Raw genomic sequence first — 24,793 nt, forward strand, 5'->3', positions numbered from 1 at the left:
ATTTCCTCTTAATTTGTTCTTATTCAGGTACATTTGCATAATAACCCAAAGAATCTTGGGAAGCTGAGGTAAACCATAGTGCCTAAGACCCATAAAATCCTTTGAGTTTTTTTAGTTTGCGATTAGGAATTAACAGGAGTTAAAGGGAATTTTCTAACCCTAAATCAGATAGAATTTTGGGATAGATACATTGATCCTGTTAGCAAGATGAAGTAGTTTACAAAGAAAAACTACCTAATTAGAGCCTGGAGGTGCTAATTGGTCGACTAATTAGCTGACTCTTCAATGTACCAGAAGATTGTTTCCCAAGAAGCTAAAATTCTGGTTGCTGATAGATACTTCTTGAAATAAAGAGAAAGAACTTGAGGTTTTCTTTCCTAGTCTGATAACTGGGGATGAGGCTAGAGTGTTAAAAGTTTAGCCTCTAGGCTCCAGCTAAAAGAGAGATGCCCAAACCCATACCTCTTATGAGGAAGAGGTACCACCTCAGCTGAGGATTCTAGCTGAGGCCAGTAGGTGGCAGCAAAAAGAGGCTGGGAGTACTAGTGAATATAGAGACTTAACAGAGATAATACCTCAGCAGAGGGCAGAGAGATGAGTGGGATGACATCAGCAGTCTTGCAGCATAGCCAGTATAAGTCCCACTAGTTTTGCACTTGTCCTGGCCACACAAGTTCCCTAAGTGTTTACTGTCCCCACAGCACCCTAGCCACATATGTTCCCTGGGTCTTACCTTCCTTGTGTGCCAAATGTGGTCACTATGGGCATCCACTCTTCTCAGAGAAGGTGTACATACGGACCTGAGTTCAAATCTGCTTCAGACACTTACTAGCCGTGTGACCCTGGACAAGTCACTTAACCATCATTGCCCTGGAAAAAAATTTAAAAAACAACAACACCCTAATACATCTAGATGGATGAACAATGTCACGTCAGACTCTGACCGTTTGTAGTTCTGTTGTGAGGCAGTGCTGATACTTTGACCCACAGTATAACTCAATCCTTAGAATGAAGATTGCTGTGGTAATAATGGTTTACTATAACTAGGACTGAAAAGTATAACTGCCTATGCATGTATGCATATCAACAGATGGCTCTGTTTCAAGGTAACTGACTCACAAATGGCTAAACTGTCATTCCCTTTTATTTTCTCCTCTAGTTTTTGTACTTGCGAACTCTTCATTCCCTTACATTGCTATTGACCCTAGTAAAGAAGACACAATGTAGGAAGGCATCTGGGAGAATCATAGAATTTCCTCTGTAAAGGGAGCCCAGACATCATCTAATCTTATCTCTATGGACAGGAGGGCACTGAAGCCCAGTGAGGTAAAACTTATTTTCCCAAGATCATTCAGGCAGAAAGATACAGATCCAGCTCTTGGACCTACATGCCAACTGACAAAAAGTCATTAATTGAGAATTAATAGCCAAGCAAAGTAAGCAGAGGACAGGAGAGCCGCTGATCAGTATTTGAGGGAGACTGGGAACTCAGAGCTTTCTGATTTCAAAGCGCCGTCCAGAATCCCTCAGGAGGAAAATACTTCGGACACAGAAGAGAGATCATTCTGACAGAAACGGCAATAGGTCAGTGTGGCTGGACCGAGAGTGTGCTAAAGGGAGTGATGTGTGGTTAGGTGGAGTTTGTATGTTTGTATTCATCCTAAGGGCAATGAGGAATCAATGACGCTTCTTGAGCAGAGGAATGACAAGGTCAGACCTCCTATGGTAGCCCCGCCTCGCCCCCGCCCCCCCCCCTCCTAACAGTTCCGGTCATTTTAGGTTTGGTTTTTTGTTAGTTTAGGAGAAGGCACAGTGAGAACCCAGCCTGAAGGCATTTATGTTTGATTCACAATGATCACAAAGAAGACCCGAATTCTTTCAACTATATGGAAAGTTTGTCTGGCTAGTTCAAGGATATCAATGGCGGACCCTCTTTGTAGAAGGAAGAACACTGACCAACTCCACTAGGGCAGAGCCCGAAGCTGGTCCTTTCACCTTTTTTTTTTTTTTTTGGTGGGGCAATGGGGGTTAAGTGACTTGCCCAGGGTCACACAGCTAGTAAGTGTCAAGTGTCTGAGGCCGAATTTGAACTCAGGTCCTCCTGAATCCAGGGCCAGTGCTTTATCCACTGCGCCATCTAGCCGCCCCATGGTCCTTTCACTTTTTAATGCTGAGGACAATGGCCTGGACGGAGGGGACCAGTCAAGGGCTGAAAATAAGGGAAAGAAGAGATGAGGGTGGAAGGGAGATGTGTGGCCAAGACTAGCTTACCTTAATTTCCTGACAATTCCCAAGCATTTATTGAATGACTGCTATTTGCCAGGTAGGGAGACTACAAAGAGGCTGGAGGGTGAGTCCCTGCCTTCAAGGAGTTTTCAATCTTTGAGGGAAGACAAGAAATGCATACGTAGGGAGCTATAATACAGATACAAACGTGATTATCTGGAGGTAAGGCACAAGCGGCCAGTTACCTGGGGGGTGGGCTGGGGGAGTGGGCGACCCAGAAAGTCGGATTTACTAACAACGCCCGGTCCCTGGACGATAAATGGTGGCACTTGATACCCCTTGGCAGAGTAGGGAGATGGGGCAGGACGTTCTTCCTGGGAAATGGAAAGCCTTCTGCCCCCCCTAGAGGAAGTTTGTTTTTCCTCCCCGGGTGCTCTAAGCCGGAGAGCTCCGGGACGGACCCTGACACCCTGGGAAGAAGAGGCATTAAGGAGGTGGATGGCAAGGCAAGGCGGAGGCTGTGCAGCCCCGCGGCAACGCAGGGCATCCCGGCAGCCTCCACCCCTTCCTCATTAAGATCCAGCCGCCGAGCCGTTTACTGTGCGCCCCTCTGGGCCCCTGCTCACATTCCAGACTTCTCATGCAGAACGAAGCAGCCTAACTTTGGGGAGCACGAGGGGGAGGGAACAGGAGCGTCCCGGAGGACTGGAAAAAGCAGGGGGCCGCCCCTCGTTCGCTCTCTTTCCTTCTTGCTGCAGCTCGGGGTCCTGGAGAGCCCGGGAAGAAGGAGGGGGCAGGTTGGAGGGGTCCCGCAGCTGGCCGGCCTGCCCCTCCCTGCTGCGCATGCTCTGAGCGCTCCTCTCCGACCCCTCCTCTTTCTCCTCCGACCCCTCCTCCTCTTTCCTCCCTGCTGCCCCCGCCCCCAGCCCAGGTTGGGACAAGAGCTCAGCGGCTGCAGCAGCAGCAGCAATAACAGCAGCAACAGCAGCAAACTGCAACTGCGACTCCGGCACGGACCCGCACGGGCATCGGCGGCCGCAGCCCGCAGAGCGCAGCCCCGGAGCGGAGCCGCAGCGTTCGGCTTGGGGGGCCCGATCGGCCCGAGCTCTTGCTCTGCCTGCCTGCCTCCCTGGCCGCCCGGCTGCCTGCTGGCCCCGGCCCGTGCACCATGGCTCCCTGGCTGCAGCTCTGCTCCTTCTTCTTCACCGTCAACGCCTGCCTGAACGGCTCCCAGCTGGCCGTGGCCGCCGGCCCCGGCAGGAGGGGGCCGCCCGGGGACACCTGTGGCTGGAGGGTGAGTTCGCGAGCCAGACAGGGGACCGGCGGGGAGGCAGGAGGGAGGGAAGGAAGGAAGGAAGGAAGGAAGGAAGGAAGGAAGGAAGGAAGGAAGGAAGGAAGGAAGGAAGGAAGGAAGGAAGGAAGGAAGGAAGGAAGGAGGGAAGGAGGGAAGGAGGGGGTAAGGAATGAAGGGAGAATGGGAGGGAGGGAAAAAGGAAGGGAAATAGAGAGGGGGAAATGTAGGAAGGAGGGATGGAGGAAAGAAAGGAAGGTAGAAAGGAGAAGGAAGTTAGGAAGGAAGGAGGCAAGGAAGAAGTTAGCAAGAAGGAAAGTTAGGGAGGGCGCAATGTTAAGATGGAGGGAGGGAGAAAAGGAAGGAAGGAATTGGGAGGGTGGGAGAAGTTAGGAAGGAGGGAGGGACGGGGAAAATTAGGAAGGAAGGGGGAGTTAGGAAGGGAAGGGAAGAGGGAAAGTTAGAATGGAAGGAGGAAGGGAGGGAAGGAAACCGAGTGAGAGGCAAAGAGGCAGGAAGAGCTTTCTGGTTTCCTGCGCTGATTTTGTGGCTGGCCTCCTGCCGAGAGACCTGACCCAGGAGAACTGAGGAGAGAGGGAGAGAGAGGGAGGGGGAAAGGGGGAGAGAGGGTGTGTATGTGTGTCCGTTCTTCTGTCTGTCCGTCAGTCAGTCCTTCTCCCCCCCCCCCCCGCCCCGGGGATCGATGGGCCTGGCAGAGCCCGGACAGGTGTGTATGCTTGTGCTCTGGGCCGTCTTGGGGGGCGGGGGAGGGGAACAGCAGGCAAACGAAGGAATTGGGGCTTATCCTGCGTTTCTCCGGATCCTCGGCCCGGGCCCCTGCGTCCGAGGGGGCAGCTGGGGTCTTTGGGGGAGCGGGGAGGAGGAAGCGGGGGCGGCGGTGTCTGGGCACCTGGGCCAGCCCAGCCTCGGGCTCCCCCGGGGGATGAAAGGGGCCGCCGGAAGACTGGGGCTTTGTGCTGCTAATGAGGCGAGGCCGGCAGGCGGGCGGGCGGCCCGGCTTGGTGCTGGCGCAGAGGTGAGGGGAGGGAGGGGGGCGCCGTTTGCTCCCCTGCTCTGCACCTTTTGTTTCAGTGGGGAGGGATCTCCCCGGAGATCCTGCAGGGGTCCGCAGGCTCTAGCCACACTGTTGTTTACTTGTGTGGGGGCCCGCGATCCTGTCTCAGTCTGTGTTTTTGGGGGGAGTCCTCTGCCCTCCGATCATTTTCCTCCCTCCTGCACCTCTGCTTCTATTCCCCCTCCTCCCCAACAACCCTCCCCTTCTCTACTCCCCCCTCTTCCCTCTTTTCTTCTCCCCCTCCCCATTTCTCTGCTGTGGCCTTGGTTCCGGTCTGTGGCTCTTTAAAGCTGCTAAGTCTTTGCTCCTGCCGACCTGCGGCTCAGCTGGGGGTGGGGGTGGGAGTGGGAGTGGGAGTGGGGGGGAGGTGGGGGTCTGGGGCGGAATAATGAAAAGGGGAGGAAACCTGAGGCCGCTTGAGAGGTCTCGGCGAGTCCTCTAGGCTTGGGACCCCTTCCCCTTCCTCACTCCCCTCCCCTTTTGTTAATAACAATATCCCCCTGCCGCTCCGCATCCCAGGGTTTGACATTCCCTGCCTGGACCCGTTAATTTGGGGCTTTCCTGGGAGGCTGCTGGGCCTCATGCTTCCTCCACCATCTGGGATTGCAGATCTCCGCCGAATTCTTGGGAGACACACACACACACACACACACACACACACACATCTTTTTGTTGTTTTTAATTCTTAGGATCCTAGATTTAAAACTGGAAGGAAACTCTGAGGTCCTCCATGCCAACCAAAACTCCCATTTTATAGATATGGAAACTGAGGCTTCCATAGTGAAGAGGCACATAGAGAAAGTGGGCTTCTCTCTCAAAGAGCCAATTTTTCTTTAACTGTCTTTAGATGTCACCAGGTAAGAACCTGAAAAGGAGGTTGGATTTATGTAAATACATTTTTCCCACTATCCATTGGAATTCCCCCAAAACAAACCATGCTCTTCGATGCTCCCAGGTGTCCTTGGCCCGAAGGTTGGGACTCCCACCCAGCCACCCAAGGAATGACTAGAGAGCACATTTTTCATGATGAGTGCTCACCGAGGGATGGAGTTTCTGAATTGGTGTATATTTTAAAATGTGGCTGCCCTGGCCCTAGCTCTCAGGCATGCTCTCTCAGGGACTGTGAGGCACAGTTCTTTTCCGACCCTTCCCAACATCTAACTAGACTGGAGGAAGGACATGCATAACTGAGATGACGTGGCCCTTACAGTGTGGTGGTGCTGGTGGGGTGTAAGATGAACATGAGATAAATGCAATAGAGAGGTCAGAAATCAAGTGAGTTGCTGAAGTTAGAGAGATCAGGCAGAGGGAGTGACCTTTAATTTGGTCTCCAAAGGATGGGAAAGGAAGCAACAACAGCATCAGAGAAGACATTTTTCCTCCTGGAGGCAGTTGAGCCATGACTGGGGTGGGGTGGGGGGATGCCTGCTGCCCTTGCCTCAGCACCTCTTGCTGTTGCCTTCATCCTCACATTCCATCTTTAGCTGAAGAGACTGTCATAAATAACCCTTCCAAACTGACATAATCGAGAAGCAACATGCAAGCCACCTTCTACCAATACGAAAGACCTATTGCCAAAATGAAAAAAACAAAACCAAAGGCCCAGGCAGACAGGAGACAATAGCGGATGCACCTAAACGTTTTCTCAGACTCACCAAGGGTTGTCTTTCCAGTGACTCACATTTCTATGGCACTTCAAGGTTTTTAGAATATTTCCTTCCAAACTGAACCTTTCAGTGATGGTCACATGAATGGTTTGTGCTAAATGGTTAAATGATTCTTATCACTAATCTGCAGACAAGGAAATTACAATCCAGAGGTGACATTTGTCAATCCACAAGTATCCATTAAGGACCTGCTGGGAGCTAGGCACTGGGCTGGGCATACAAGTACAAAGAATGAAACAATCCCTAAACCCAAAGAGTTCATACTCTAATGGAAATAACTCAACCAGTAGCACCCAGCAAGTAAGCATTAGAACTGGCGCTGGTCAGTGGTTTATTCTAACTCTTCAGGACAGTGTTATTATCAAACAGGGGAAGCTAGGTAGCACAGTGGACTCATCTCCCTGAGTTCAAATCTAGCCTCAGACATTTAGTAGCTGTGTGACCCTGGACAAATCACTTAACCCTGTTGGCCTCAGTTTTCCCATTTGTGAAATGAGCAGGAGAAGGAAGGAAATGGCAAACCGCTCCTGTATCTCTGCAAAGAAACCCCAAATGGGGCCACAATGGGTTGGACATGACTGAAATGACTGAACAACAGCAGCAAGCATTTAGGGAAGCAGTGTGGTACGGTAATGGGTGCAGAATTTAGAGTCACCAGGAATTTAGTTCCCTTTAGTAGGTATGAGACCTTGGGTAAGTCACTTAATGTTGCTCAACTGGAGTCTGAGGGGGCTGGCTCCGATGCCCTCTAAGGTCCCTCAAAGTGCTGGATCTACAAGCTGCTATTTTCATGTTTCTTATGATTTCCATACCAGCTGTCCTGGTCACTGGGTTTATTGTTTTCTTCCTTCTGGGTCCCTTCCCCAGGGGCTACTGGGTCTCTGGGTTATGGAACTTTCTTCAAGGAGGAAGTGAGACTTTAATTGGGCCTCTGGAAATAGCGGAGTAGAGATGGGGGGGGTGGAGAGGGACTTGGGGGGGGATAGACAAGGAGCAACCCCAAGTGCACCACCAGACCTGGCAGACTCTTAAGCATTGTAGGTAGCAGTCTTCAGGTTTTATGGTTCTCTCCCAGCAATGGGGGAGAGCCTCTCTCTCATGGAGAGAATCTGCACATTTGTATCCCTACAACTGGCTTGGCCCATAGGAAGCTCTTCATCAATGCTTTCCTGTCAGTGGTTTATTCTCCCTCATTCTCTTCCCCACTTGGACAGATCAGCTCCATGCTAGGCATTTGCCAGCCCCTGAGAGGGGACAGCCAGCGATTTCCCAGTCTTTGCTTCCCGCTAAGATTTCCTTTTTGTCAATTCAGTTTATAGTTATTATAATCAATATAAATTATAGTCCTCATATCATTGCTCAAGGTCACTTGGGCTATCATACATCAGCCCATGCTATTGACATTTCACACAATCTTTTATTGGAATTTCTACGGAAATCTTCTATCTTAACAAGATAATAACAGTATAAAAAGAAATGAAACAAATAGATAAATAAAAACACTATGTGATATATGATATGATGTAATACAAGATACCAATCTAAAAAGAAAAAGCAAATAGATAAATAAAAACAAAATGAATATAAATAAAATCTTATTTGTTCCATCCCTTTCTGAATTATTTATTCTGGACACTTAGGAGTTTTTGTTGCTATTAACAATCATTTGAATTCCTTAGTTCAGTTGGAGTGCTAACTTTGGGTTCAGAAGCCCTGGGTTTATTTTTTTATTTTTATTTATTTATTTTTTTAAGGGCAATGGGGGTTAAGTGACTTGCCCAAGGTCACACAGCTAGTTAAGTGTCAAGTGTCTGAGGCTGGATTTGAACTCGGGTCCTCCTGAATTCAAGGCCAGTGCTTTATCCACTGCGCCACCTAGCTGCCCCAGAAGCCCTGGGCAAGTCATATAGGGCCACCCCCTCTCCATACCCCACCTCAGTTTCCTCATCTGTAAAATGAAGAAATGTACAAGTCCCTAGTTTCCTGCCCAGCTCAGCTCAAGCCCGAAGCTCTTCCTGATCCTCAGCCAGCTGCTAGTACCACCACCTCAGCCAACCCCCAATCACCTCAGGCATTTGTGTTGGAAATACTTAGAGTGGGGGCAGCTAGATGGCGCTGCAGTGGATGGAGCACCAGCCCTGGAGTCAGGAGGACCTGAGTTCAAATCTGATCTCAGACACTTAACACGTACTAGTTGTGTGACCCTGGGCAAGTCACTTAACCCCAATTGCCTCACCAAAAAAAAAAAAAGGAAGGAAGGAAGGAAATATTTACAGTGTCCCAAAAAGTCTTACTGCAATTTTAAATGTTAATAGCTTAAAACTGCTCTAAGACTTTTGGGACACCTTGTATGTGTGCATGTTGGCATCCTTACTAGAATAGAAGCTCTATTTAAATCTTTGTTTCCCCAGCACGGTGCGTGGTACATGCTAGGCACTTAATAAATGTGTGTTGATTTCAAGAGAAAAACCAGAACCAAGAATTTTAGTAGCTGCAAATAATCTCCACTGAGGAAGTTAGACTAGTAATCCTAAAAAATCTCTACCATCTCTGATCTAATGGTCCTGACATGAATATTGCCCTTCGTGGGATTAAAAATATTTGACATTTTCCCATTTGAGTGTCACGAAAAAAACCTGGGAGGCTGGTGCTAGAATCGTCCCTGTTTTGTACAGGTGAGATTTGAACCCAGAGCTTTCTGATTGCAAATCTAGCACTTGATCTGTTTGTCCAGGCTACCTCTTTGTCACATTAAAAAAAAATCCTAAGCAGCTGCTGTTTTGGTTGGCTTCCTTTCTTCCCTCTGCATAAACCTGTCATTCGTTTTCTTGACAAATATCGCTGTGGGTTACAGCCCTCCTGGCTTGATTTGCCAGTAAAATGAAGGTTCCCGTGTTTCCTTTCTTTTTAAAAAAGAAAGGTATAGCTGTAAAAAGCTTCATAAACAACTAAGCAGAGGGTTTCCCCTTGTTTAAAACAAGAGCTTTCCTGTGGAAAGGGTTATAGTAGGTCCTGCCCTGCTTGGAGATTCTGTGGGATCAGCTGTCTTGAATTTCTGACAGGGTCAGAAAGCCTGACCTCTCTTCCCCTGGTTAGTACAGGCTCCTGCCTTGTTTCTCCAGCTGGAGCCAGGAAGAGCCCTTGGAATGCTCGTGTCCAGTAACCCTTATTTTGTGATCCACTTCATTCAGTTCCACAGGTATTTGTTGAGGTCCTGTGTATGTTCACTGATAGGAGCCACAGAGATACAGAAGTTATTGACTGGTTTCTGTATGTCATCAAGAAACTCCTCATTTAGGGGCACCTAGGTGGCACAGTGGATAGAGCACTGGCCCTGGAGTCAGGAGCACCTGAGTTCAAATCCGGCCTCAGACACTGAACACTTACTAGCTGTGTGACCCTGGGCAAGTCACTTAACCCCAATTGCCTCACAAAAAAAAAAAAAAGAAAGAAAGAAACTCATCATTTAGTTGGAGTGAGGATCTATCAACAGACAGAATGTCATGGAGTGCTGAAATGGTAGGGATAGACAATCCTGATGGGAGGTCAGGAAGAGGGAAGGCCAGCCCTGATGGGAGGTCAGGAAGAGGGGAGGGAGGCCAGCACTGGCTGGTCCCAGAGAAGGAGAGGCAGACCTTGGGCAAAAGACTTCGCTCTTCTAGATCTTGGTCTCCTCATCCATAACGTGAAATGGTTGAAGTAAAAAGGAAGAAGTAACTTCCCGGTCACTGGAGGCCTCCCAGCTATGCCTGAATGGTTGCCTGGTCCAGGATGTTGTATAGGGAATTGTTCAGCTCTAGGTTGGGTTCACTTGCCTCTGAGATCCCTTTCATATGTGGAGCCTTGGGGCTTTAAGGGGGAGATGGGACACATCATCCCAGATCTTTATTACTCATGGCATGGTTAGTGGGAAAGGAAGAGTCCAATGTTGGACATGATTTGGGTCTTAGAGGTTTTTGTGGGTATCATTAAGGGCAACTAGGTGGCCCAGTGGATAGAGCACTGAGCTTGGAATCAGCAAGACTCCTCTTTGTGAGTTCAAATCCGACCTCGGATACTTACTAGCTTTGTGACCCTGGGCAAGTCACTTAACTGTTTGTCTTAGTTTCCTCATCTAGAAAATGGACTGGAGAAGGAAATGGCAAATGACTCCAGTGTCTTTGTCAAGAAAACCCCAAATAGGGTCAGGAAGAGTCAGACGTGGCTGAACAACAAAGGTATAATTAAGATTTGTGGAGAACCCAATTAGATTGCTTAGTATTTTAAAACACTAAGACCTTTCCATTTAGGAGGCATTCTGAATGAAAATCAAGTTTCTCAGTGTCATCACCATTAGACTTTTTCATTCCACCATTAACAGCAAATTTATGGGGGCAGCTAGATGGCGAAGTGGATAGAGCACTGGCCCTGGAATCAGGAGGATCTGAGTTCAAGTCCGACCTCAGACACTTAACACTTACTAGCTGTGTGACCCTGGGCAAGTCACTTAACCCCAACTGCCTCACCAAAAAAAAAAAAAATTTATAAAACGTTCCTTGAGGCATTGTTTAAACTAGTTGCTGAGGCTTGCTTTCTGCTTCTAGTAGAATGGAAACCTCTTGAGGGCAGGGACAATCAATTTTGTTTGTTTGTTTTGACCTGCCCAAACTATTGTAGAAGTATGAAGTAGAAGAGCTAGGATTTGAACTCAGGGCCTCTGACTCAAATCCCATAGTCTTCCTATTATACCATATTGCACATTCAGCGGGAGTGAACTGGAAAGTCCTTGGATTCTCAGAACTAAATACATTTGTTACAAAGGGGGGGGGGGGGGAGCCTGTATCAAAGGATACCTTCCATCCCATCTCCTCCAACAGATTGCTCCCTCTGTCATCCCTGCTCTGCTTATTTTCAATTTTTCTGTTTACTGACTCATTCCCTGTTGCTTACACATATGTATGCTCTTGTCTCCCCCGTTCTGGAAAAAAAAAACAAAATCCCAACACCTTCATTTGACCCTTTCATTCCCACTAACTTTTGTCCTATATCTATCTCTTCGGCCTTTTATAGCTAAATTCTTTCTCTCCTCTCACTCTCTTCTTAAGCCTTTACAGTTTGTCTTGTAACCTTATTCCACCCAAACTGCTCCCTCCAAAATGGCCAGTGATCTCTTAGTCACCAAGTCCAATGGCCTCTTCTCAGTCTTCATTATTCTCTACCTCTCTGTAGCCTTTGACATTGTTGATCACTTTCTTTTCCTTGATCCTCTCTTCTCTCTGGGTTTTCTCAACACCCCTCTCTCCTGCTTCTCTTCCTACCTCTCTGACCACTCCTTGGTCTCCCTTGCTGGATCCTCCTCCAGATCATGACCTCTAACTGGCCATGCCCCCTAGGGTTGTGTCCTGGGTCCTCTCCTCCTCTCCTCCAGACTTGGTGATCTCATTGTCCCCTGGATTTAACGACCATCTCCATGCTGGTGATTCTCAAGCCTCCTTTTCCTGCCTTAATTTCTCTGCTGGGCAATTTCACAATCTCCAGCTGCCTTTCAGACATCTTGAACTGGATGTCCGGTAAACATCTGGAGCTCAATCCGTCTCAAACAGAACTCATTATCTTCTCCCCAAAGCTCCTGCACCATCACTAGTACCATGCTCCCAGTCCCTGAGGCGCTCCACCTAGGGAGTCATCCATCCTGGACTCCTCCCTCTCTCTCAACCTGCCCCCCCCCATCGGCTCTATTGCTGAGGGAGGTCTGTCATTTTCACCTTCTGACACTACCCTCACCCTGGTGCACACCCTCATCACTTCATCGGCGCCTGGATTGTTGCTGGTGGGTCTGCCTGCCCCAAGTCTCACCCCTCTCTAATCCGTCCTCCATTCAGACACAAAAGTGATTTTCCTAAAGTTCGGGTCTGACCATGTCACACCTCCTCCCCCTCACAGATTAAACTTCAGTGGCTCTATATTACCTCCAGGATTCAAATGCAAACTGCTGCTTGGCATTCAAAGCCCTTCATATCCCAGCCCTCTCCTACCATGCCAGTCTTCTTATACTTTACCCTTCCACAGGTACTCTTTGATCCAGTGGCACTGGTCTCCTGGCTGTTCCACAAATGAGACCCTACATCTCAGGTCCAGGCAATTCCTTTGGCCATTCCCCCATCCCTGGAAAGCCCCCCTCCCCCCATCCTCTGATCTGACGAATGACCTTGGCTTCCTTTAAGGTCCAACTGAAATCCCAACTTCTATAGGAAGCCCTACCCAACCCCTCTTCAATCCAGTGCCCTCTGTTAAATATTTCCTATTTCTCCTGTATATAGCTTGCCTCATCTATCTGGTTGGCCTGTTGTGTCTCTCAGTAGATTGTGAACTCCTTGAGGGCAGGGACTGTCTTTTACCTCTTTTCGTATCAGCTCTCAGCATAGTGCCTAGCATATAGAAGGCGCTTCATAAATATTTATTGATTGATTAGACCTTGGAGCTGAAATGGAGCTCAAAGGTCATCTAATCTAATCTCCCCCCCCCCCCCATTTACAGTTGAAAAAAACTGAGTCTGCATGAAATTAAGTGCCTTGCTTAGGCTTACACTGGTAGTAAGGAGTAGTCAGGATTTGAACACAAGTCCTCAATCTTCAAACTCATTATTCTCTTTCCAGATTCATTCTCTCTGAAGAATAATTAAGCCAAAGATATCCACCTTTTTTGGTGAAATCCCACTTTCTCATTGAAAGCAACAGTGCTTCTTTTCCACAGGTCAAAAACCAGGATGCCACTTTAAACAAAAAGAGGTTCCAGCTGGTTAAACTTTAGGGCACTTGATAAAAGTCCAGCCCAAGAATAGTCTCTTGGCTGGAGGCCCAGGGGAATTTTATTCAATTTTGAATTGGATTTGCTTTCATTCACTGAAAGCTCATCTCTCCACAGTAGACATTTGGTTCTTTGGGCTGGGTAAACAAGTGTTTTTGCCATGTTAGCTGCCAACAGGCTGCCCGGTGTAACCCTTCCTGGCAGTCAGTGCCTCTGGATGCATTTCCAGGCAAAGATTCTGCTAGACACATTGATAATTTCCTGCTGTTTTCTCCCCTTTCAGCCTCTCCCCACCCCCACCGCCTTCCACCTTTTCCTAGCAGTCCCACCCTTTTTTCTTTGAAAAGATCTGCAAAGGAGAGAAATTCCTAAGAGTCCAAATCATAAAAAGGAGCCATTAGTAGAGGCTTAGCATTCTCCAGCTGGAAGGGACCCCACCGTTCATCTCTTTGAGCCCCCTCCTTTTTCCATAGGAGGCCTAGCGGTCCTTAGTGTGGGGAGTTGAGGATTTTTATAGGCTGAGATTTGCCTGGGCATGCTTTTTTTTTTTTAACCCAATTTGTTTAATGTAATTTTTTTATGGAATCATAGAGCCTGTGTCCCTGTTGTTTGTAATACTCCTTTCTCACCCAATCTTTGTGAGTCTCACCTGAACCTTTCAATAGTGTTATGTCCATGGTATTCAAATCTGCTGCTGCCGCTTTGGCCAAATAGTTCTGTAGCTCTACTTCCTGGCCCATCATCTCCCTCTGCCCCTTGCATTGATGGACCAATTACTGGACAGTTGGAAACTCTGGCTGCCTTGTTGTAGAGAACTACAAAATGGACAGAATTTGAGTCAGAAAGCTGTTTAGAGGCCTTCTAGGCTAACTAACTCATCCCTGAGAAAGATCCATAGAGTAGGCACCCCCTCCCCCCCCTTCCACTTTTGCATAGTCTAATCCTCAGTAAATTTTCCCCGGTGTCTTTTTGCAGTTTCCACCCTTTGTTCCTGATATTGCCTCTAGAGTCCAGGCAGGGCCAGGCTGATGGACCCAGGACCCCTCAAGGCTGAGTTCTGGCTGTTTCTCCCCCAAACACCATGAAAAAAAAAAATCCAGCTTAGTGAATCTTTCCACTGTGAAAATGTCCTGAATTCCCTAAGGTAATGTCTCCTGCTGTCAGCCTCCCTCTTTCTGCTAACCACAGATAGCTGCAGATCTTTTCGGTTGTAAGTCTCATAAACTTTTAAGGGTCTCCTTTCCTAAACAAACAGTTGGGAGCAGTTGGTCTGTTTCTGATGGCCCAGCTTTTCCATTTCTAGCAAGCTTAACTCGCCTGACCCGTTTTGGATATTGTCTTCCTTGTGTAGTATTTATCTTGGCTTCCGTGTAAGTTTTGAATAGACTTGACATACTATTAAGTGACTGATGGCCCCAGTAACACATTGTCTCCTCTGGGGCAGGGCTGTCTTTGAAGTCGTCCCCTGTAGGAAGTAAAGAGACTATTTGCTCTATTAAAATTCCTTGGTATTTCCTCTGTTTAACCACAGGCCACTTCCCCTCTGCCACTCTAAACGCTGCAGGGACACCGACTGATTGAAAAGACACAAGCTCCGGAGTAGTCATACCCTATTTAAAGAAGCGTCTTAGTGTGGTTTAAAGTTAGAGCAGCAAAAGGGACAAGTTAAAGGGAAGTGTCAATGTTTGGATGTGACTTGGAATCCTCCTCAGAATTCCCCCTGCTGGACTATTGCATACTGGAAATAGAAAATATAAGCATAGAGATGTGATTTTCTAGTAAAGGGATGTGTAACCAAACAAGTGCAGATTTTTGTTTTCTGTTTTATTTTCCCTATATATTTCTTTGAGCTCATTGAATTTCTAGGAGCAAAAATTTTCCCAGATGAGGTTTTCTGGCTTGGTTAGGAAGGGGGGAAATGCCATTTTCATAGTCCAGCTTTGTTTACTAGTAAATTTCATCTCAAATTCAAGCTTCCTTTACTGGCACATCTCATCCAGGGTTCTGAGCTCTGTTTACTTGTACATTTCATCTGATTGTTATTGCCTCTAGGTTACTAAGAAAATCACGGACCAGATGATACTCTTTATTCTTCTCCAGGGTATGTTTTCTTTAATGCCTGCAGATCTGAATGCTAGGCAAGAAACTTCAGAAACATAATAACTAGGCAGAAAATTTAACCTCCAAAGCCTTGCTTTGTTATTTTGTTTTGTTTTTCTGGTGGGGGCCTGAACAAGTTAATGACTATAATTTCTGAGGGAGAAAGATTTCTTTAATGTTTTTGGACCATTGATCCGATGGATTTAAAAAGCAAAACTTGGATGAAAAATGGCTTTTTTTTTTTTTTTAGCAATGTCAATTAATCTCATTCCTTGGTAATGTTAGCGAGGGGGATGTAAATTTTAGCTAATTAAAGGTGCAACATTTAGAGGGGGTACTTAATAGGTACCAGCTGTCTCTTCTAATAAATCATTTAAAAGATGGTAAAACAAAGGTTTGATGTAAACACTTAATTCTCCTCTAAAGCTGAAATTTCCTGGTACCTTTTTCCCCCCTGATTCATTAGACTAAATTAAAACTATGTTTGCTGCATATATTTGAGAACCCGGCTTAATTTGAAGTAATCTCATCAGTGCAGAAACAGCCCTTCTGTTTAACAGCCTAACAGTTTAACAGCTGCTTTAAACTCCCTTAAAAATCTGAAAGCTAAGTATAAGGGATGCTAAATATTTTCACTGAAGTTAGACAAAGTGTAACTTTTCCTTTTCCTTTTTTTCATGCAGATAAGTATAACAGAGTAGACACTCTTTATGCTGCTTCCCCTTAAAATTATAACATTGTTGATAAACTAGTTAGAACTCACAGCAGAACAATGTAAAACGTGTGTGTGTGTGTGTGTGTGTGTGTGTTTTTAAAGGGGACTCCGGAAATTCTTAGCTTTAATTAAAATGTTTAGATTGATATTTACCTTTCACATTTAAAATGAATACTTGAAATGAATTCCTTTGAAATCACCCAGGATTAAAATTTAAATATAACCCCTTAAAAGTGAAAATGCAGTTTATCCTCTTCCCCCCACCCCCCAAAAAGTGAGACTTAAACATTTCTCCAGGTGTTGTGGTTGCACTTTCCTTCTCCCTCGAATGATAATTGTTTTAAAAGCATAGTTCATTTCCACTAAGTTTCCAACCTGAAGTGGTGGAGCCCCTTTCCATGTTCACTGTGTGAGTTTATTAGAATAAAAGGAGGATTTCTTTGAATGCTTCTGGAATGAAGAGTGGCATTCTATTTATTTAAAAGGACCATATGGGCTAGAAACCATTTCCCCATGACTTTCATCTGTCCAGGTGATTCCTGGTCTCCTCCCCTGGAACAATCCCTCTTTTATCCAAGGAAAATATCGTGCAATCAAGACCAAATGTTTAAACCAAAACAACGAAAAAGTCCAAACTAGGCCTTCTTTACATCATTGCCAGATGCACTTCCTAGGCAGCAGCATCCTCTTGGGGCTTCCCTAAACCTTTTCTCCCCCTCCTTTTCGGACAATGGGACCAAGGCCTTGAAAATCAGTTACATGTCACCAAAGTATGTTTCTTTAGTAAACCACCATGTTTACTTTGGGCTGAGGGAATCAAGAAGCCTGGAAGTGAATAACTACTGACTTTTGTTTAGCGGTTTCATGTTTGCAAAGGGCTTCTATATACATTATGCTCGGCTCTAGGTTGATACTATGGGGGTTGCCCTTTTTAAAAAAAACCTTTATTTTTGGGGGGGTTGAGGCAATTGAGGTTAAGTTACTTGCCCAGGGTCACACAGCTGATGTCAAGTGTCTGAGGCTGGATTTGAACTCGGGTCCTCCTGAATCCAGGGCCAGTGCTCTATCCACTGCGCCACCTAGCTGCCCCAGGTTACCCTTTTTTAACAGATGGGGAACCTAAGGCTCAAAATAGTTGGGTTACTTGCACATGATTACACAGCCAGTGAGCATCAGAGGCAGCATTTTAACCCAGGGCTTCCTTACTCACTGGGTCATAGATTCAGATGCACGGAATCTTAGAAGTCATCTAGTGGAAGAGATTAATAAGCAGAGGCACCCAGAGTTACATGTCTAATCAAGAGTCTGAGGTAGGATTTGAACTCAGCTCTTCTGGATTCCCAATCCAATACTTTCTCCACCGTGCTATTTCTCCAAGTTTAAACATTCATAGTATTTAGAAAATACCATTTGGCAGGCACTGGGGATACAAAGAAAGATTCCCTGTTCTCAAGGAGCTCACATTGTAACGAGCATGCAATGACCATGTATGTACATACAAGGAAATCTCAGAAAGAAGGCTCTAGCATTAAGGGGAACAGAAAAAGCTTCTTGGAGAAGGTAAGATTTCACCTGAGATTTGAAGGAAACTGGGGGGAAGGGGGAAGGAAGCACATTCTAGGCATGGTTGGGGGGTGGGGGTGGGGAGTCATTCAGGAAAACTACAATCCCCATTGGGTTATAGCATCGAAAACTGGAAGGGGTCCTAAGAGGTCCTCCAAACTGACCCCCTCATTTTACAGAGGCCCCAGGGAGTTCAGTGGCTTGTGTGCCTAAGCCCACACAGTAGGTAAGCATCAGAGTGGGGGATCTGAACCCAGTCTTCTGACTTTAGAGCCAGCTCTTTTTCTTTTTTTTTTCCCTTTTTTTTTTTTGGTGAGGCAATTGGGGTTAAGTGACTTGCTCAGGGTCACACAGCTAGTAAGTGTTAAGTGTCTGAGGCTGGATTTGAACTCAGGTACTCCTGATTCCAGGGCTGGTGCTCTATCCACTGTGCTACCTAGCTGCCCTGAGCCAGCTCTTTTTCTACCAGGCCATGTTAAAGGGCCTCTTTTCAGCAAGGTATAAACCTGGTATTTAGCATGCATGGTAACCTGGTATATGCCAGATGATAAAAACAAAACAGAAACCAAAACAAGCTCATGAACCTTGGGCTCCATCCTTATGGAAAGACACAATGCATCATGGGATAATGTATGAGTAGACAAGTGCTATAGTTGGAGAGTCAGTTTTCACTCTGAATTTTCAGCTCATTTCAATAAACTTTTAAAAAATTTAAAAATGCATAGTCCTCTAAAAATTAAAAAAAAAAATTAGGGGCAGCTAGGTGGTGCAGTGGATAGAGCACCAGCCCTGGAGTCAGGAGTACCTGGGTTCAAATCCAGCCTCAGACACTTAACACTTACTATCTGTGTGACCCTGGGCAAGTCACTTAACCCCAATTGCCTCACTAAAAAAAAAAAAAATTTAAAAGTTGTCCTGAAGTCTGAGGGAGACAGAAATTTGAGATAAGACCTGATCTCTTTCTTCAAGGCATTTACAAGGCGAGTGGGGGATGGGGATGGAGGTGTTTGAACACAAAGAGCTTGACCAGCCTTGTCTTAAAGACCTCGGGGGAAAGAGAGGCTTCCCCCTCCTAAGGCAGTCCCTTCATTCCACTATCTGGGCAGCTGGAATTGTTAGGAAGTTGTTTCCTGACCTAAAACTCTAGCTTGCAGCTTCTTCCCATTGTTCCTGGTTCTGCCCTTGAATCTTCCTTTCTCCAGCTTCAGCACCCCCAGTTTCTTCAATTGGTTCTCATGCCAGCTCAGCTGTCTTCTCTGCATGCTCCCAGCCCATCAAAGCCCTTCCTAAAATGAGGCATCCTGAACTGAATGAAGCCCCTAGAAGAGCAAAGGATAGTGGGACCATGGCTAGGTTAAACAGTTTATACTTTAACAAGCAATGAGGAACAGCTGTAGGCTTTTTAGGGGTAGAGGAGTAAAGGGCTCTTCACTCGTGCGTTGGGATGATTATGTGGTGATATATGGGACAGGTTGGAGAAGAACGAATCTGGAATCATGGAGGAAGGGGCCTCCAACCTTGTCATGTTACAAATAAGGAAACTGAGGCCCAGAGAGCTAAAGCAATTTAACCAAGATGTCATAGCTAGTAGGTGTCAAAGCCACGACTCAAACCCTAATCTTTTGATTCCAAATCCCATGGTCTTTCCATAAATCCCCTCTGTCTTGTGTGGGTCACCCCCAGAGAATTAACGGACTTGGTCATTTTCAATGGTATGTCTCTTCCTCTTCCCCATTTTTGTTCATAACAGAAATACTAGTGATTTTCATATATTTATTTGGCATCCCGCTGTTGGAGTTAATTATTGAATGGTCAGTAAAGAAGAAAGCAGAGATAAGAGAGGGATTGTATTCTTGAAATCCTACCTTTAGATATCTAGTTAGTTGCGTGACTCTGGGCAAGTCACTTTTCTCTAAGCCTCAGTTTACTCATTTGTACATTTGTAAAATGGAGACAACAATAGTACCTAACTCACAGGGTTTCTCTGAAGATCAAAAGAAATTGTATATGTGATGTGTTACCTAAATGTTAGATGTGATATAAATTATTAGTGGTAAAATGGATATGGATGAGATGTTGGGGGCCCAGGCATTTGAAAGAAGAATCAAAGTTGACTCTGAGATTGCAGCCCACTGGGAAGATGGTGTGATTGTTAACAAAATTATACAAGTTGAGGGGATGGCAAATGAGCTCTTTGGGATGTGTTGACTTTGAGGTGCTGGTAGAGTTCTGGGAATGTGAGCTGGGGAGTCCTCTGCCTTGAGATAAGAGGTAGTTACAGTAATAGGAGTGGGTAAGAAGACCAGAGGGGAGTGTGGGGAGAAGCTGGACAGAGCTGGGTAGGCAGCTAAGATGTTGGGTTAGGAGGAAAATCCATCCACATGTATTCATTAAAGACTACATGCCAGACACTGGGAAAAACCAAATATACAAACAGAATGGCCCCTGCCCTCGGGCTTGCATTTACTGGGAGGATTCCCAACGAGAGCCTAGAAATAGATTAAACACAAATAAAGGGTAATATGTGGAATGCAGAGGTACTGACAGAGGCTTATCACAGGTTCAGGATTTCCTCAACCAGCCCTGTTTCCTCCAACCTTACCCGGTCCAAATCTCTGCCTCCTGAAGCCTCATCATTCAAGGCACTCATCTCCTCCAGGCAACTTCCTGGCTGAAAGTAATATTTTCCTGTGCCTTGATTTACCCATAACACAAGATCTGGGCTTCTTTCCACTTAGGATCCTGGGTTTCCTTGGGAACCTTTTCCTCATCCTTTTCACTGACTAGCACCCTTCTCTTCTTCACCCAATTTATCTTGTATGTATTTTGTCTGTTGTTACATCATTTCCCCAATAGAATCGAAGCTCTTGCAGGGGCAGGGACTAGTTCATTTGGTCTTTGTATCCATATCATCTAGTACAGGGGCTGGTAAATAGTGCTTAATAAATGGTTTCTGACTGGAGTGTGTGTTGTTCTCTCAGCCCTGCTACCCCCCATGTAGATTCCTTGAAAGCCCCGAATGACTCATTTTTGTCTTTGCATCAGGGCCTTCAATGGTACCTGGCACAGCAGTCCTTAATAAATTCTTATTGAATAATTAACCCATTCTGCCTTATAGTATAGTTACCCATAAAATTAGTGCTAATTAATCTCCCTCTCTTAGACTGTGAACTCCTTGAGAGCAGGGATTATATTTTATTTCATCTTTTGAGCCCAGAGCCTTTGCATATAGTCGCCCCCTTGCATGTGTGTTTGAATTGTCTCAAATTAAGGACTAGGTTAAAGTTAGTGATTTCAGACTGACGAGTCTGGAGTTAGTCTGAAATAAGGAGGCCATTGCTTGAAGATTTGGTGTCAGAAGAGAGATGTGATAATGATGACAGATTAGAAAACAACAACCCTCTATGGCCTCCTAAAATACTCGAGTTATTGCTTAGAGTTCAGAAAGGTAGCACCTTGCGTCTGTGTGTAGGGGGAGGGGAGGTGCCAAAGACTTTATGTACCTTCCAAAGTCTTCTGCTTTGTTAAGGATCCTAAGGGGCAACGTTGGTTCCTGGACCTCTTGGCAGTATAGTTATAGTAGTAAAAACGATGGCTCTGAAATCAAAGGACCTCATCTGTAAGACCTTTGGCAAGTCACGGCTCTTCCCTGGAAAGTGAGGGGGTTGGACCAGATGGCTCCCAGGAGCCTTTCCAACTCCATTCTGTGATCCTAACTGCTAGTCAGTGTATATCAAGGGGTGGGCAGGTGCTGGGCATGCTGTTCCCTCTATAACTAAAAATTCCGACCCTCAGACAATTTTTGGTGGTGGTGTTATGATGCAAACCAAGCAGCGTGCTGTTTAATTTCCTAATCAAAGTGTGGAATAGGGCATATTGGAGACAAGAGGAGTATATATAAAATGCTCAGCTAATTGAATTTCTGAAATGAGGACGATATTCACATGTATCTTATACCAGGGCATGGGCTTCCCTCCCCTCTAGTGAAGACCCTCCTATTTCAAGGAAATGTGTCCCATCTATGTTTGCACCCTGACACAAAAGCCCAGTCATCTCTCCCTGGTTACAACTCTGTCGTAGCTGACTTGGTCTTTAATTAGCTAGTATAATTTTCTAACTCAGATGGAGTGTTCCCTGAGCGCTGATATTCTTGATACTAGACTCATCCAACAGAGCAATAGTGGTATGTACCTGCATTACATAGCCATGACTCTCAAGAAAACAATGTGCTCACTTTGGCACAAGCATCTATATATTTTGTGTCCTGTTCATCTATTTCTTTAGGGCACCTAGTTGGTACAGTGGATAGAGTGCTGGGCCTGGAGTCAGAAAGACCTGAGTTCAAATGTGACCTCAGACACTAGCTGTGTGAAGTCACTTCACCCTGTTTTCCTCAGTTTCCTTATCTGTAAAATGAGCTGGAGAAGGAAATGGAAAACCATTCCAGGGTCTTTGCCAAAAAAAAACCCAAATGGGGTCACCAAGAGTCAGACACAACTGAAAAATGACTGAAAAAACAACATCTATTTCTTAAATAGATCTTTCTGAAGTTACTTCAAGGTAGGCATAAAAAAAAAAAATAGATGGCCCCTGGCTTTCTTTTTTAGACTGGGGATTTGTGGGGCGTGGGCAATGCAGGATTCCAAGCATCCAGGCATCTGTTTGCTCAGCCAGCCTTGCTTGGGCAACTTTGATTTTTAATTTCTCACCTCCCTGTGGGAGGAAGGAGATATTTCTGATCTGACTTGGGATCATATTCAGATCCAACCAAGCAATCAGTGACTTCTCTGACTGTTTTGTAGGAGACTGTGGGAAAGGTCCTGGTTGGCTGACTATGAATTAATGAAAATCCTTAGAACGCTTCACCAAAGATAGCTCCTGTGGCTTAAAAAAAACCCTACACGCCAGCAACAAAACTGACAGAAAAAAAAAAAAGCCTTGCTATTGCTTTTTTAATTGGAGAAGGGAGGTCATGGAGTTTTACAGAAATTAAGCAAAGAAAATGTAACATCTGGTTCTGCTCTGCTGCTTCAGGCCTTTGTGTAAGGGAAGAATATGGTGGTTCCCAGCCTCAAACGTGCCCCAGGTGATCCAGGGTTACAAATCCCTTGTAAGGCTCTGTTCTGGCCTGGCATTAGGCGGCCAGATTTGAGTGACCAAATCCCATCGATTTTCCCCCAAGTGCCTTTCTTATTTACCTAGCATCTCTGCATTTTTGTACTTATCCCTTCCCCCCAACCCTTTCGGGATTCTCAAGATTTACATTAAAAATTTGAATGAAGTTTTTTGAGGGGAGGAAAAGGAGAATGGGGCTGAGGAAGGGTGACATTTTAAAGGTCATTTTGAAAGGATTAAGAGATGGCAGCAATCACCTGATCTTCTATCTCCCACACAGCCTCACTCAGGCTTTCTAAATACATTTCAGATTTTCTGCTTCAACGGAAGATTGTTCAGGACACTTTCTGCTTCAGAACTTGTCATCCTTCTAGGTGACAGACAGCAGACCAACCTTTACATCCATTAAAAGATGGCTTTTATGCTTATTAACATGGAACCCATCCAATCTTTCAGCATTATTTGGAGCTAGGCAATTTGTCCACTGTGTATATGTGTGTGTTGCTGTTAATGGATATATTTTTTTTTATTAAACCTTTTCTCTTTCCTTATTGAAAGCCTAAAGAAAGGACAGCCTTGCATTAGAGCTGGCCTGCTGATCCCTAATCTCCGCTTTTCAAGATTTTTCCAAAGTCCCTGGTACCTTCTCAAAATCGGGAGGAAGTCCAGAATGCTTGGTTGTTCCAAACAGTTGTCAACTTTTCACCCTCTGGGGCTTGCAATGCAACTCTTTCTGAAATCTTTATTGGACAGTACTTTGTGTCTATCCTCTGCCCTCCCAGTACTGTGGTGACTGTGATAAGACATTTCTTTCCAAGGAACAAAACCTTTTAGGACAGTAGAAATCCTTCCACTTGAGTTAAAAACAGTTCTGCCCCCACCTCTTTTTTCTCCCTTGACTCTGTCATTTATTAAATTAGTTAATTTCCAGGAGCCCCTTTTATTAAGTGGGGGTGCTCTACATCACTGGCTTCTCTATCTTATTTATTTATTTTTTTGCAGAATTTAAATGCCCAGAAACAAGTAAAGTTAATGCTGCTTATGGGAGTTGGGGGGGGGTGTAAGTTAAAATGTCAACAAGTGACAAGTTGTTATTCTTACACCACACTGGGGCAAACCGGGAGTAACAAAGCCTCTTATATTTTATTCATAAGTTAAGGGAAAATGCAAGTGCTTGGGGCTTAGGCTGGGGCAGGAGCCGCATTTGTAAAAGTGATTCAGGGACTGAGCCATTCACTTCGGGATCCTTTTTTGATCCGGGACCACTGGCCGTGAAATCTCACGCCGAGATTTCCTAGGGGGACTTTCAGCACCCCAGAGAATGAACTGCAAAGACTCAACTTTTCTTTTTTCTTTCCTGGCACCAAATATATCGGATTTTGATCCGAAGCCAGATAAGATGAGGCCAGAAAGCAGCCGGGTCTCTACCCTTCTGGCTTCTAGTTTTGTGTGGATTTTACCTCTGAGCCCGAACCTGGATTGTCATTGTATGCAAATTTGACCTGGTGGCCACCAGTGGAGGGGGAGGGGGGATGTTCTTTGGAAGTGATAAGTAGGTCAGAAGGTTTTGTTTGTTTATTCTGGCCAGTCTGCCGGGTAGCATCCGAGACATTCCCCTTAGGTCCAAGAGATTCCTGTCCTAGCCGAAGCTTTCTTTTCAGGGGAAGGGAAAGCTAGGCTCTGGGGCCCTGGGGCCTGCAGATTTCCATTAAAGATGCTATAGGAATAGACCATATCTTTTGTTCAGTATCAGAGGATTAATTTGGGGCTTTTAGGTTTTGGTTGTAATTAAAGGAAGTCAAGCAGTGTTGGCTAAAGAAGCATGGAATTTGGTTTAGCCTTCTAATCTTCACATTTGAATTTTGAAGCTCCCTCAGGCTTGCCACAATCCCAGCTTCCTGTGTGTTTAACCAAGCTTCCCGTGAGCAGAAACCTGTACTTGGGATAGAGTCAGAAATTTTTTTTGTCGGGGCAAAAAAATCAAGATCTTGGAGACAAATGATGAAACTTTTGTTAGATTCCCTGGAGGAGAAAAATGCCTTGGGTGCAAAGGGTATTTTAAAGGCAAAAGATGTTTTTTTGCTCTGATTTGATCAAAGCCCCCTAACCTGTGCCTCTGTTTTTGTTGCCCGCCGATGGTCTGTGGATAACATTACATTTTTTCAGCATGAAACTGAACACTCCAAATCCCTAAAGCAGTCTCAAATTTATGGTTAATAAAAGAATTTATTGTACTGGATGTCATCTGCTAGATC

General features: G+C 45.6%; 1 protein-coding gene across 1 annotated transcript in view; it reads left to right on the plus strand.

Annotated features, from left to right (window-relative positions):
- Positions 1 to 3,394: 3,394 nt before the first annotated feature.
- IL17RD (interleukin 17 receptor D) overlaps positions 3,395 to 24,793 on the plus strand; it is an 82,433-nt gene continuing 61,034 nt past the window's right edge. Inside the window, exon 1 of the mRNA XM_043976092.1 lies at positions 3,395 to 3,520. Coding sequence (XP_043832027.1) covers positions 3,395 to 3,520 — 126 coding nt within the window. The remainder of the gene's footprint in view (positions 3,521 to 24,793) is intronic.

Source organism: Dromiciops gliroides, chromosome 1 (assembly GCF_019393635.1).
Source record: "Dromiciops gliroides isolate mDroGli1 chromosome 1, mDroGli1.pri, whole genome shotgun sequence".
Lineage (NCBI taxonomy): Eukaryota > Metazoa > Chordata > Mammalia > Microbiotheria > Microbiotheriidae > Dromiciops > Dromiciops gliroides.